The 12,423-nt window shown below is 35.5% G+C and overlaps 1 protein-coding gene across 2 annotated transcripts in view; it reads left to right on the top strand.

Annotated features, from left to right (window-relative positions):
• Positions 1 to 321: 321 nt before the first annotated feature.
• The window catches only part of plpp3 (phospholipid phosphatase 3), a 44,268-nt gene continuing 32,166 nt past the window's right edge, over positions 322 to 12,423 (top strand). Inside the window, exon 1 of one of the 2 annotated variants that reach the window (XM_015355794.2) lies at positions 322 to 938. In XM_015355794.2, coding sequence (XP_015211280.1) covers positions 797 to 938 — 142 coding nt within the window. In that variant the 5' untranslated portion in view covers positions 322 to 796. The remainder of the gene's footprint in view (positions 939 to 12,423) is intronic. The other variant, XM_006634999.3, reaches the window with a different exon arrangement.

The following is a 12,423-nucleotide window of genomic DNA, read 5'->3' as shown; positions in this document are numbered from 1 at the left end:
ATACAATATGTCACAGTTTAAGTTCCCTATATTCTGATAACAGATTTGAAAAAGTTATAATTAATAAAAATATGCATGCTCTTTTAAATTTAAATACGAACGTTTTAAAAAGTAGAATTTATTTTCTGCTATCTATAGAAATAGTTTTCATCATTAAAAAATAACATGGTATTGATGACTGAACCGCATCCGCATTTTGGCCGCTGGGAGTGCTGTTACAGTATATAATCCCATGAAAACTTGGAATTTCTTCTCCAAGTTGGACTCCTTGTAAATGTGGAGGCAATTACTAAAGGGGGCCGAGTTAGTTTTGGGTTACTAAGTGCGGGGGGGAAGTAGGAGGAAGAAGGATTCATAAAACAGAAGGCGATCAGCATGCAGTTCAGAGTGCTCCGCTCGGTTCAAACCATTTGTACGGACGAGAGTTGCACAGAATCCCCCATTCATTATAATCTAGAAGTAGTCCACTTTTTTCTTGTTTCTTACAGCGACGGGGACGTATCGAAGAAGCCTGCAACAGCTCAAGCTTCTTAGGTTTCTTCATTTTTTCTTAAAACGGGACATTGGTGTTGAATAAAATAAGGAGCTTAAACAAACGGAAAACACATCGGTCCATAACTAAGGTAAACTTTGCTGGTAGAAGTACAGTTACTGTAAGTTAGAGAGTTTTTTAGAACTTCACACGACGAGTTTTCGTTGTTGAAAAGTAGATTTAGGGCTGACTCGCTGTACACATACTAGAGTGCGATTCCCGTATTTTTGTCTTGGATTTTAAATAAAGAGAAAGTTTTCTCAAATGCAAAACTACATGTACGAAAAAGCAATGGCACCAGAGACCAGGAACGGAGGAACAGCTACGTTAAATAATAACAATAACGGCAAAGACAACAGCAAGAGGAAATTGCTAATCTGCATGGACATCTTCTGTTTGATTTTGGGTGAGTATAACATTAGTGTTGTCATGTATTTTGAAAAAAAAATACTGTTAATATGCCACAATTTTAGTTTGGATTTCGCGTATACAGTACAGGAAAAACCCATTCAGAACAATAATACAGTACTGTAAATTAAGTTTGTCGTGTTATGATTTTTTTGTTTGTTTAAAGTAAATCCTATGTTATAATACGACTCTCAAACACAAGTGATCGTAAAATAGTGAGTTGACATTTATATATTTAATACTAGTTTTTCCAAAAGTGAATTTAAAATGCATCATTTGTTATGATTGGACGTGTTAAAGCTCAACTCTTGTGTGAGACTTTTTAAGTAATTTGTTAGGAATTTAGTTGTAGTTGCACTGCTGAAAGGACTGCTATAGTATTTTTTTAACGAGGTTGCACAAATGTGTGTTGTCTAGGTAAATTTGTCAAACTAAAGTAAGGTAGTTTGGCTAGTGTTAATATAGGTTATAAACTCAAGACATTACTGATGCATTACTACATCAGAGGTGAACTGTATGCAGAACACATCTTAACAATTGTGTTTCTGGAGATTCTTGGGATCACTATTTCTGGAGATTCTTGGGATCACTATTTTATTTGATGGAATCCGAATGTTTACGCAGATAAACGGCGGCAGTTTTGAGCACTTCAAATTAGCATGGTCTGGGGTAAATTTCTCTAGTTTATCAGAACTAACAGAAGTATACCGCCGTTTAATTTTATCTATCCTGTAGCCTAAGAGGTGCCATCTCCGTCCGGCATTCTGACGGCGAGTTACATTAAACATGACTTTTTTTTTAGTCGATAGCTCGATTTTCATTATATCCCCAGCCTCAAGCTATCTTATTATGAAGAAAATTACTTTCCACTCTTAACTCATGATATCATGTTTCAGGTGGTTGAAGAGATTATTTTTATTTAGTTCAAAGAACTAAAAAATATCATTTTAATTGACGTGATTTCGGGTTAGGCTCATTGTATTCGGAATGTTTGTATTATCAAAAACACGAGTTAACTCAGATGTTTGAAAATGCCTAATTTGTGCATTTAGTGGAGTTTCTTACATAGATAGCTTTAACACAAAATAGACATGATTTCATAATTAACGTTGATTGTGCGTTGTTAGGTTTCGCTAAAAAAAAGCTCGATTTCTTTTTTTGGTAATATTTTGTTCATATGTTCAGAGTAATAGCGTGTAATCAACAGTTTGCTTGGTGACCATTATTGAAAACCTTATCCCCCATACCGTAGCACTACCTTCAGGTTACATATTTAGTCTTCAAGTTCTAAAATATATGTCTCTTTTAAGTTGAGTCAGCACAACTCACATAATGTTTAATTTACCTTTTCTTTATAGGAAATTACCTTTAATTTATAGGAAGCTTTTTTAGCATTTAAATGAGGCACAGTTGCCTTTTCATTCAGGTTAATGTATAGTATGATAGCGCTACTAGCTAGTTGTAGTTGTCCTTATTTGTTGCATAGTAATACATTACATACACTGAGCATGTGAACAACAACGTTGTTGGTAATTGTGCTTGTGATTAATGATTGGCTTTGAAAAAGTAATCCATGACTACTATCCAATTTACACTGTACAAATTGTGGAAGAACAACCTAATTTGAATTGATACAATAAAAGCCTAAGAGTACCTAAACATGTGTAGTACTGTAGTGTGGACTCGAAAATATTATTATTCCTAAACACTTATTTGATTAAATCTACCTTTACGTAGATTAACTCATGGTTGACATTTTCCATATGTCCAGTCTTCATACCCAAGCACCAGGCACTCTATGATTAAGATAGTGCTAATGACAGTAACACTGAATAATTCAAGGCCAAGAGCTGATGACAGCTTCATTCTCTGCAGATAACTCATCACATATGAGCAATCCAGTTACTCTTTCACTTAAACCTATAGAAAAGCACAAGTAAAGTGACAGAAGCAATTTTTTTTATTTGTATTGAATTAAAAAGTAGGTGTGTAATTGTAACGGGTGAGTCAAATCTATTGAATTCAGCTTCAAGCTCTACAAAATGCCTCACATATATTTTTTCTCACTCACTTTAAAAATCATTTCCATTTCAGGAATTTGTTTTTAAGGTCATGGAACTTTATAAGTGAGCAGGTGTAGCTGTGGACATGTTGAAAGCTTACCCAATGTGTTTTCAGGTTAACATGATCTAAATCCCTTCATTTGATTGGCATTCAGATAACTGGTGTAGTGTTTAAAAAAGCTACCAGGTGGTTATAAAAGCATGAGATATCCCACATTAGAAACATATTTTTCTTTTGCTAGAAAATGTAATTTGAAAGCCCATCTGTTCATTTCATAGACCTTGTCTAAGGTGTTATTTTAATAGTGTTTATATGTGTGTCTAAGGTGCTTGTGCAAAGCAAATTGGAATATTTCAAGAAATTCTAGGTTGATATTAGATTCTTATTTTTTCCTAATAATTGAAAAGAATGTGATGTAAATCATACATCAAAGTAAAAAAAAAAGTATGCAACTATGCTCAACATGGAGAATCTGTCTTGTTTTGTAATATTCACTGGAAAAAAAGCACTCTGGGTTATTTGGGTAATAATCCTATATTATGACCAATACAGTTGAAGAGCAATTGATTTTAATTTGTTTTATGTAGTGAGATCAAAATACTGCCCTGTCCAAGATACTGCCTGAATGTTTCATCTCTTTATATAAGCTGGGCATCTGGTCCTCATTACTGAGAGCTGATGTTTCATAATGCAGAAAGTTACAGCTTTCTGCTTAAGTTCTTTTGTGAGGGGGGCACTGCAGAATGACATATTAGTTTATTTTGCCAGTTTTTTGTTTTGTAGCAGCTGAGCGAGTGTTTCTGAAATCACTGTGCAATTTAAAGAAGTATATACCTTTTAGCATATCTTTAATTTCCCAATAGAATATTGTTACAGTTTTAAAAAAGGCCATGTTTTGAAGGAACCTTAACTGATAAATCTCACCTTAAATGACAAAGTGCTCATCTGTTTTCATAACACTTCACAGTAGGCAATTCATAACACCATAGGCAATTTCGTATTGTCTACTAAATTTAACAAAATTTAAATTTGTTAAATTAGGTAGAGTTTACAATTAAACTTTAAAGTGTGTTTATAAAATCTGCTGGAAAGCAGACTATTTCAGACTTTAGTTAAATTATCTGGTAAATGATAAAGCCAACACAAGGCCAACAGGCAAAAATTTAATATTTTTCAAGAATGAGGTTATGTGAGGTTAAATGAGGTTAAATATTTCAGCTGGGAAAAGTGTTTTTTTTTATATATCGGGTTGGAATGTGTAATACAGTGAAATTATGTAGTGACATAATGAGTATTATTTGGCATCTTTGATCTCTGCGGACAAGATGTTCAGGATACACAGCATTATTGCTGTTGCCTCTTATTAAATTATTGTTTATGTTAGTTTGGTACTCTGTTATGTTCTTCATTAATTTTAACATAAATCTCTGCTGAATAACACTTTTTGAAATCTGTTACATTGGCTTCATTTGTAAAAGCATAATGGGACATGAGCTTCTACAAAGAAGTGAGATAAGCTTATGCAAAAAACAGTACAAAACTGGCATTAAACTAGTGGGAAGGTAAGGTCTGTGATTGTGGCCTCTGCTCCATACAGGATGTTTGTGACGGAAAGATGATCTCATAGGTCTAATTACAAAAGACTTTTCAGGAAACAGCAATTCTATAATTGACATTCACCTATGAAACATTTGTCTGGATAAAGAAAGGCACTAGAACAAAGAACCTGGAAAGCATTCAAGGTTAGTCTCTTAAAACTGGACAGTGACTCTGCCTCACAGCTTAAAGTGAGACTGCAAAGGAACAACTAATAGGTCTTCTCCTGGATTTAACCTATTACTTGTTCCTTTGCAGTCTATGCATGCTGACGCACCTACCCACCTGAACTACTTAAAGTGAGACTGTCCACCCAACCTTGATTATATATATATATTTTTACGTTTAGCATTAATCCTTTTAAAACATCTGAGATATCAGAAGCCTGTGCTTATCATTTGCAGAACTCAGATGTCTTTTGGGTGAAATCCAAATAATATTTTTTAGTTAACAGTTCTCCAGCAGATATTAAAGTTGAAATCGGTTTTGAAGCAGCTGCATTTACAGCGCAGGTTTTCGTTGGAATAAAATCATGTGAATAGGGTATGAGGTGAACTGAAGAAAAATGAAAATAGCTTTCTGTCACATAAGAGCATAACACATCCAGCTTAACTCTCTTCAAATTGTGTGCTAACTAAAATTCCTGCAAGAAAGTTTCTAAATGGAATTTCCCAGTACAGGTAATATATCAGTGTAGTACGTTATATTGCATTGTGTTTCTATTTATATACTCAATACCGTCACAGTCAAGTACTCTTAGGAAGCAGAAAAGATTAAGAAAAAGCAGAGTACATGGAAATGTCTTAATCAGATCATTTTGTTTTACTTTTCCTTTTTACTTCTGAATGTCTCTGACTGCCCTCAATTCTAAATGTTTTCCAAAATTTCTAACATTCCTTGTCTCCAATGCCAAATAGTACTGTTGATGTGACATCTGGTATAATTTTGAAATGTGTGTATGGGGGGGGTGGGGGGGTGGACTGGGTTAAAACAAGTCTAGTTTGGATTGAGGTGTGGCTCAAAGTGCTCTGAAATGCAATACTGCACTGTCTGACCCACTGCCGTGCCACTCGTGTTTAATTTGTGAATAATTCCCTGGACCCCTGGTGCCCTACATATTTTCAAGTGGGAGTTCAAAGGCCTTGGAAAAAGTTTATTGCTTACTTACAGTAACTGCTTGATTTGTCCACCATGTCTCTTAGTGGGGCTAAATACTGAGCTGTGCATTTGTAAGATGCCTTCTGTACAGAAAATAACTACTTTAGTCTTTTGGCATGAAATAGAGTATTCTTTGTCACTTAGGCTAGCAGTGATATACAGAACACTTAAAATAAATGTTACTGGCAACTGACATTTGGAAATTGATCTTTTGCATGAGGAGAGTTTTTTAAGTATACTCAGACATTGTATTTCTACATAGGTATGGTGACACAAAATAGAAAATGAAAGAAACTTTTTAGCGAAACTGCTATTTGAAATTTTCAGCTAGTATTTTTAATGTAAGCTGTAATAAGTAAAGGTTTGAAATACAGTTTTGTGGGGGTTCACTCACAGGTATGAGAGGGAATGTAGAAGTAAAATGATCAGCTATATTTTAAAGGTATTGGTAGCTTTTCTCACTGCCTATTGGAAGATAGAGCTTATGAGCGAGAAGCTTACAGTAATCACTACAGAAACTGCAGTGGTGGGAAATTTGGTTTCATAGCAGATAGTAAAATAAGTATTGCCATTCCTTTCAGGTATGGTAACCAGCCTATGCCTAAACTTCAATTCTCTCAGAAAGTCATGGACACAGAACTTTATGCGGCCTTACTTATAAACTTGTGTTTTGTGTGTATATTCAAGTGGCAGTGTAGTGTTGATAGCTACATTTTAAAAAAGTTTTCCATAAGGCATTTATCCAATAAACTGCATGGAAACTACAACAGCTTTACTGTGTTTTCTCCAGTGTACCGATCTTGAGACATTGTGTTTGTTCTTATGTTAAGGATTAAATGGGTAGAGTTCCTTTATTCACAAAGTTAGCTGGTAATGACTGTACTCAATAATATGGCTGTGTTCACATGCATTACATAAACAGCGTGTTGGTTTAAAATTCCTTTTGGTTTTGTGGCTGGCTACAAAATGACTAAATTATATACCTATGAGGTTTCTGAGGGATAAAGTTACTTAACATGCTAATTATAAGGGGGCATATACAGTAGTCTTACAGAATTCCTGTATTCTTCCTGGTATTTTGACTTGTTGTGTATTTTGCTTGCATAGTGTGTGGTGTGGTGTTTGGTTAAGTATGTGTCCCACGGTGCTCCTTTGTATTGAGTCAGCAAAGGAATGGGCACCAGGAGCAAGAGAGCAGGCTGTCAGATGAAATAGTTTTCGTGATAAAAAACAGTTACATGCCTGTTTGTTAGGGATTTGAATACTTAATTACTGAGGTCCCCTTTTATGGTATAAGAGGGTTAGTTTGCCTGCTAAAGGCTTGAAATGTGGAGCAGTGGGCCCGAATGCTATTGCATCCAAGAGCTGCTTATTTGCAGCTCTCCTGTGACGTCCTATAACTCTTGCTAATGGAAAAGAGGAAAGAGACTGTCAGCTTTCAGGAAAAACCTGGCAGTCCCAGGAAAGACCATGGGTTTGTTTGTTTCCATAGGCAAGGTCAAATATACTATATATACTGTATATGTAAAGTGTACCACAGCTATGACTATAATTATTTAAACTATAAAGTTGGAAATGTGGATTTTAATTTAAAATGAACTCTAAATTTTTCCATGTAGAAAAAATGTACATGCCAGAACTGAATTTATTATTATAAATACTGTTGTAATTGTGATGTTAATATTAAGGTGTTTTTTGTCAATTACTGTATTTGATATTGACATTCTTAAACCTTTCTTAATAATACTGTGGATTCAAACAGTGTACTATAATATCCTAAATCTGCTGAATGCTTTTCGTAAACTTTCACTTTATGATTGCTTAAAAACAGACACTGAATCCTTTTTACAAAAAAATGCATTTCACCTAGGAATTATAGTGCTTTCTGTTAGATGTTGCGATTAAACGTCACTGACCTCTGATCACTGACCCATGCTCAATGTCTGCTTTTTATTAACAAAGAGGTTCTGGATGCCCAGTGCTCCTTGTCTTTGCTTTTGTGCTGATTCCATCTATAATGTTCCATACAAGGGACTCTCCCAGGTAGGTCCACAGTCCTTGACTGATTAGTTTGTATCTGAGAAAGAGCTTTCCACAAACATTTCCCTTAGAAAGGCATCCCTAAATTGACAGTGGTGGCAAAGCCAAGTGTGGATTTCACAGTGAATAAGAGCAGAATTGGAAATTCCATGTATATCAAAGGTAAATATTTTACTATGGCAGGAAAACAAGTGATTTCTGTTTCAGAGCAGTTTGATACTTTTCTGAATTATTGAGCCTTGCATATATCCTTGCAAATTTACTCAAAATCAGAGTAACACAAATACAATATCAAATGCTTGATGTTTACATTCTAGAGCTCAACTAACCCATGAGACATAGTCAATGAGTGAAAAACATTATGCAGTAATTATAATTAATTAGTAATTATAATAATTAAAGGAATTGTATATAAATGAATCTTTGCACACTCTGCACATAAATCTCAGATTGTTCCAAGACAAGTAAATATAATCAGTGAACCCTTCAGTTCTACTGTATATCATCATATTCTTTCTTCAAACTAACTGGTAAAACAGAACATAGTCAGTGGCCCATACTCCCTTTTAATCAAGGTCTGTTTTCTTGCATTACTTGACTCAGCATCCTTTCAATCAGTCCACTGTCTCGTCCTGTTTGGATCCCAGGGGTGTCATTCTGTATCCTCAACAATAGCTTATAGAGGCGGAGAGAGGCTCGCTGACAGGCACAATGCCTCCTTTTGTGGCGTCAGAAGGCCCTGAATGACTTTCATTTGCAAGTGCAAATGGTCCCATGTGGCTTTGCTGGTGTTGCTGTACTTAAAACCTTTGTCCTGAGCTGCACTTTTCTGTGCTGTTTCTCTGTTGGTAACATATGTACTAGTCCACGTTTGATTCCTGCGAGTTTTGGAATCCCCTTGTTACAGCAGCATAAATTAGTTAAGCTTTTTTAGAAAATTCCTATTGGTAAGTGTGGTGGCATCACGAATAAAATAAGAGTAGTAAATATTGAGTTTTAATTTCGTTTTACACAAGCAACACATGTTTAAACCCTTTTGGTTGTATACACTCTTTGCCTGTTATTGCCTTTGAAACCATGTTTTTGCATGTTTCTGTGCTGCACCACTTGACGACTACACTTGACGGGTCACCCCAGTAATTGCATTTCCCTTACTCTATAATGGTCCCAATTAGGTTAGCAGTGCTTCAGACAATGGGACCCATCAACAGTTTCCACACACATAAAGGCAGGACATCCCTTGCCGGCAAAAGTTTTTCTTGCTTTAGTAGCCTGGGTGTGTCTGCATGATCACAGCCCCAGACATGATCAGTCAACAGTTTTTAGGGTTGCTGGCTAAACTGTGGTTCAAGGGAGTTTACCACAAGAAGGAAATGGTGGAAGTATTTAAGAGATTGCTTCCCACCTTAATAAAGATCACAGTCCCTGTGTGAGCAGTTTCAAGACTCCCACTGCTGTCCATTTTGCAGTTTTGCAGAGTTTTTCCTCTTCGTTTTGCACAATAAAGCCTTAATTGGGACCTGCAGGTCACAGGGGATCAGGCACATGAGACATGTTTACTAAGGAATATTTATAAGGCATAATCATCGCTAGTTGCGTAGTGCTTTTAAATTAGATGTCGTTATTTTGGCAGTGTATAGTATCTAATGTATGTAGTAGCAATGTATAGTATGATGTGTATATAAGCTGTTCTTTCTAGTGCTGGAGCCTTTTCAGTCTGCTTAACAAATCCCATTATGGATATATTACTGATTTAACTGTTTTTAAGTAGTGTCTCAGATGTCCTTCTTTTTAGGAAATTATTTATAAGCGAGATGGTGTGACTAAAATATAAGTTATAAAAAATATTTTAAGCGTTCTTTGTTGAAAAACAGTGTCCGTAGTGATCATTCTTCCTTCAGTACAAATTAGTTCTCATATGCATTACAAAATAAACAGGGGAAAACATGTAGAAATTTCCATTGATAATATTTAAGCCCCCAAAAAAGAGAGAAATTGTTAAAATTGATAAATATGTCTTTGTTTTTTTATTGTAATGGATTGAAAAAGAAATGAAGGGGTCTTGGAAGAGAAGCTTTTCATTCATTGTGATAAGGAATCTATTTTAATATTACTTTCCTTCTTTGGCATATGAGAATGTGCTTTATAGACTGGAATTTGTTGTTTATTTACTTGTGGAAAAATATTTGTTGAAATGGTGCAGTGTTTCTCTATCCTGGTTGATGTAATACGGAATTTCAGAGTAAGGATCATGCCTACACAAGAAACTACCCATGCCAGTGGAGACAACTTTTACTGCAGTTATAGTTTATCACATTTAATCAGTTAATTGAATATAGTGCCGTTCTTTTAGTTAACCAGAAGCTGATAATATATTTTGGTTAATATAGATTTGCACATCATTTTTGTCATATTTAAATTAGCACATCTTTCAGATAAATAGTTTATAGCTTTCAGCTAAAACAGAAACTGACTAAAGTGTAATTTTCATTAAAATAAGATCGCATTTTTAGTTTCATTTAATGTGCTGCATTGAATTCTTCCAGTTATAAAGTGGACAGTGCACTTAAATGACAGGGAGTCAGTTCAGTATTAAGTGCAGTTATGCTAATCTCTATACATTATTCAAAACTTTGTTAAAATACATCACTAACCAGAAATCCATTACTTTAAACCTAAGTTACATGGACTTCTGGGAAAAGGGGGAGCTTGGCACTTTGAAGCTAGGTGATTTATTGGCTTCCAAACAGATGAGAAGCATGCTTGTCTGTGTTCTCACATTGGATACCCGTGTCTATAGTTTAGCTGCTGGGAGCTATTTACCATCCTCAAACTCTCCTATAACAGTGTCTGTCTCTGGAGGTTGTGAACCTTCCTCTGTCATTAAAAAAGTACATCAGTGGCTCTCTGCCCAAGCATTCATTTTTCAGGACTTTTGTTTCATTCACAGATCTTAAAAAACGTGAGCCAGATGTCTCCCCTCTTATCTACATTGTGTCTGTCTCTCGTTTGGCAGTCTACTCCAGTGCGTCTTGGTCCCTTTCAACCTTTAGCTGCAGGGATGATAACTGAGTAGGGTGCTTTGCACTTCGTATCCAAGCCCTCATTATGATCTGCCCTCCATCACGTTGATTACACTGAAAACAGCTGAGAGAAATGGGTGGTGATATCATCAAACATCTCTAGTCCTGATGATATGCTGCTTATCCTGTGGAGTCAAAGCCAAACACATGCAAATAGTGATACTGGTTTGCTTAAATCTTAAAATTAAACAAAGGAGAGATTTGTGCACTTTCTATGTGCTAATGGTGTACATTTGAAGCTGTGTTTGGGTATTGTTTCCACTTCATATACTTCACTTCTCAAACCTTTAAATGAATAAAAGAGAATTCTTTAGAAAGATATTGGTGGATTGGCAACTGCATAGCATGTTTGCTATTATCACTTATTATAGCTGGGCAGCAGTGGTTCTGCTTGAAGTTATCCAGGCAGCTTTTGAAAGGAAACCTTTGACTTGGTATAAGGAGTATGAGATTATTCAGTACATTTGTGGAAAGGCAACCATTGAAACACTAAAAGACTCATGGAACAGAATTCTTTTTTAATTACAAATAAAGAAACAAATAGTGGCATTCAAAATCTTAATACAACCAAAGTCTTTACGTGCAGAAATGAAAAATTCAAATCACCCAAGGAACAATAAGGAATACACAACAGCTCACATCCAAAACATTTGAATTGTTTTGAAAAAAAAAATGTTTACAACCTTTTAGTAAATCCGAACTGCAGTGAGAAGGACAATGTTTTTTTTCCTCAGTCTGCAGTTGTGTTCCTGTTTTCCTCTTTTAATTCACTGTGAAATCAACTGGCTTCACAGTCTGTACTGGATTACGGTATGACAGATGCTTTAATTCTGTGGTCAAGTGACGTGACTCTAACATATATCTTTTAGCAGTAATCCAGTCAGTTCGGTGGAGTACAACATGATATGCACACAGTTAAATTGAAAATATCATCTTTCTTAGAACATTTTGAAATTTAAAACTATCTTCGTATGTTTATGCTTATTTTTGTATCATCTTGCATCAGTGGAATTAGTAGGATTTCAATGTCTTATAGCTCTGGTGCAGTTAAGGAGCTTCTCTAAGATCTGCTGCTTTTGTGGTTATATTTTTCCTTGATGGGCTCATTAGCATTCCCTCCCCCCTTTCTCCTCTGAGCAGTCACATGAAAAGGATTTCTTATATGCTTATGGTGATTTTCTGTTCCTCATAAAAAAGTTAATGTTTAATACCAAAAGATTCAGGTTGCATTTTGCATTCTCAGGAGACCAGATAAATTTAAGGCCAGGCCATCAAAGTTGCAGACTGAGGTGGTGGAGGGTATGATCAGAACTGGTAATATCGTCATTAAAATCTGTCTTATTCTTAAACTTCAGATTATTTGTTTCTTAGATTCTGTTTTTTATGAGTTGCTATAACTCCAGGCATTTTGTGATTTGTGATAAATGGAGCATTTGCAGTCTCTTCTCCAGATCTTTGCAAAGCCCCCCTCTTCTCCCATCAACCCCTTGTTTTTTATGAAGTCTAGTTTGTGAAATAAAGCAGTATTCCCAGGCAAGCTGT

The sequence above is a fragment of the Lepisosteus oculatus genome, chromosome 9 (assembly GCF_040954835.1).
Source record: "Lepisosteus oculatus isolate fLepOcu1 chromosome 9, fLepOcu1.hap2, whole genome shotgun sequence".
NCBI lineage: Eukaryota > Metazoa > Chordata > Actinopteri > Semionotiformes > Lepisosteidae > Lepisosteus > Lepisosteus oculatus.
This window is presented reverse-complemented; position numbering and strand designations above follow the sequence as displayed.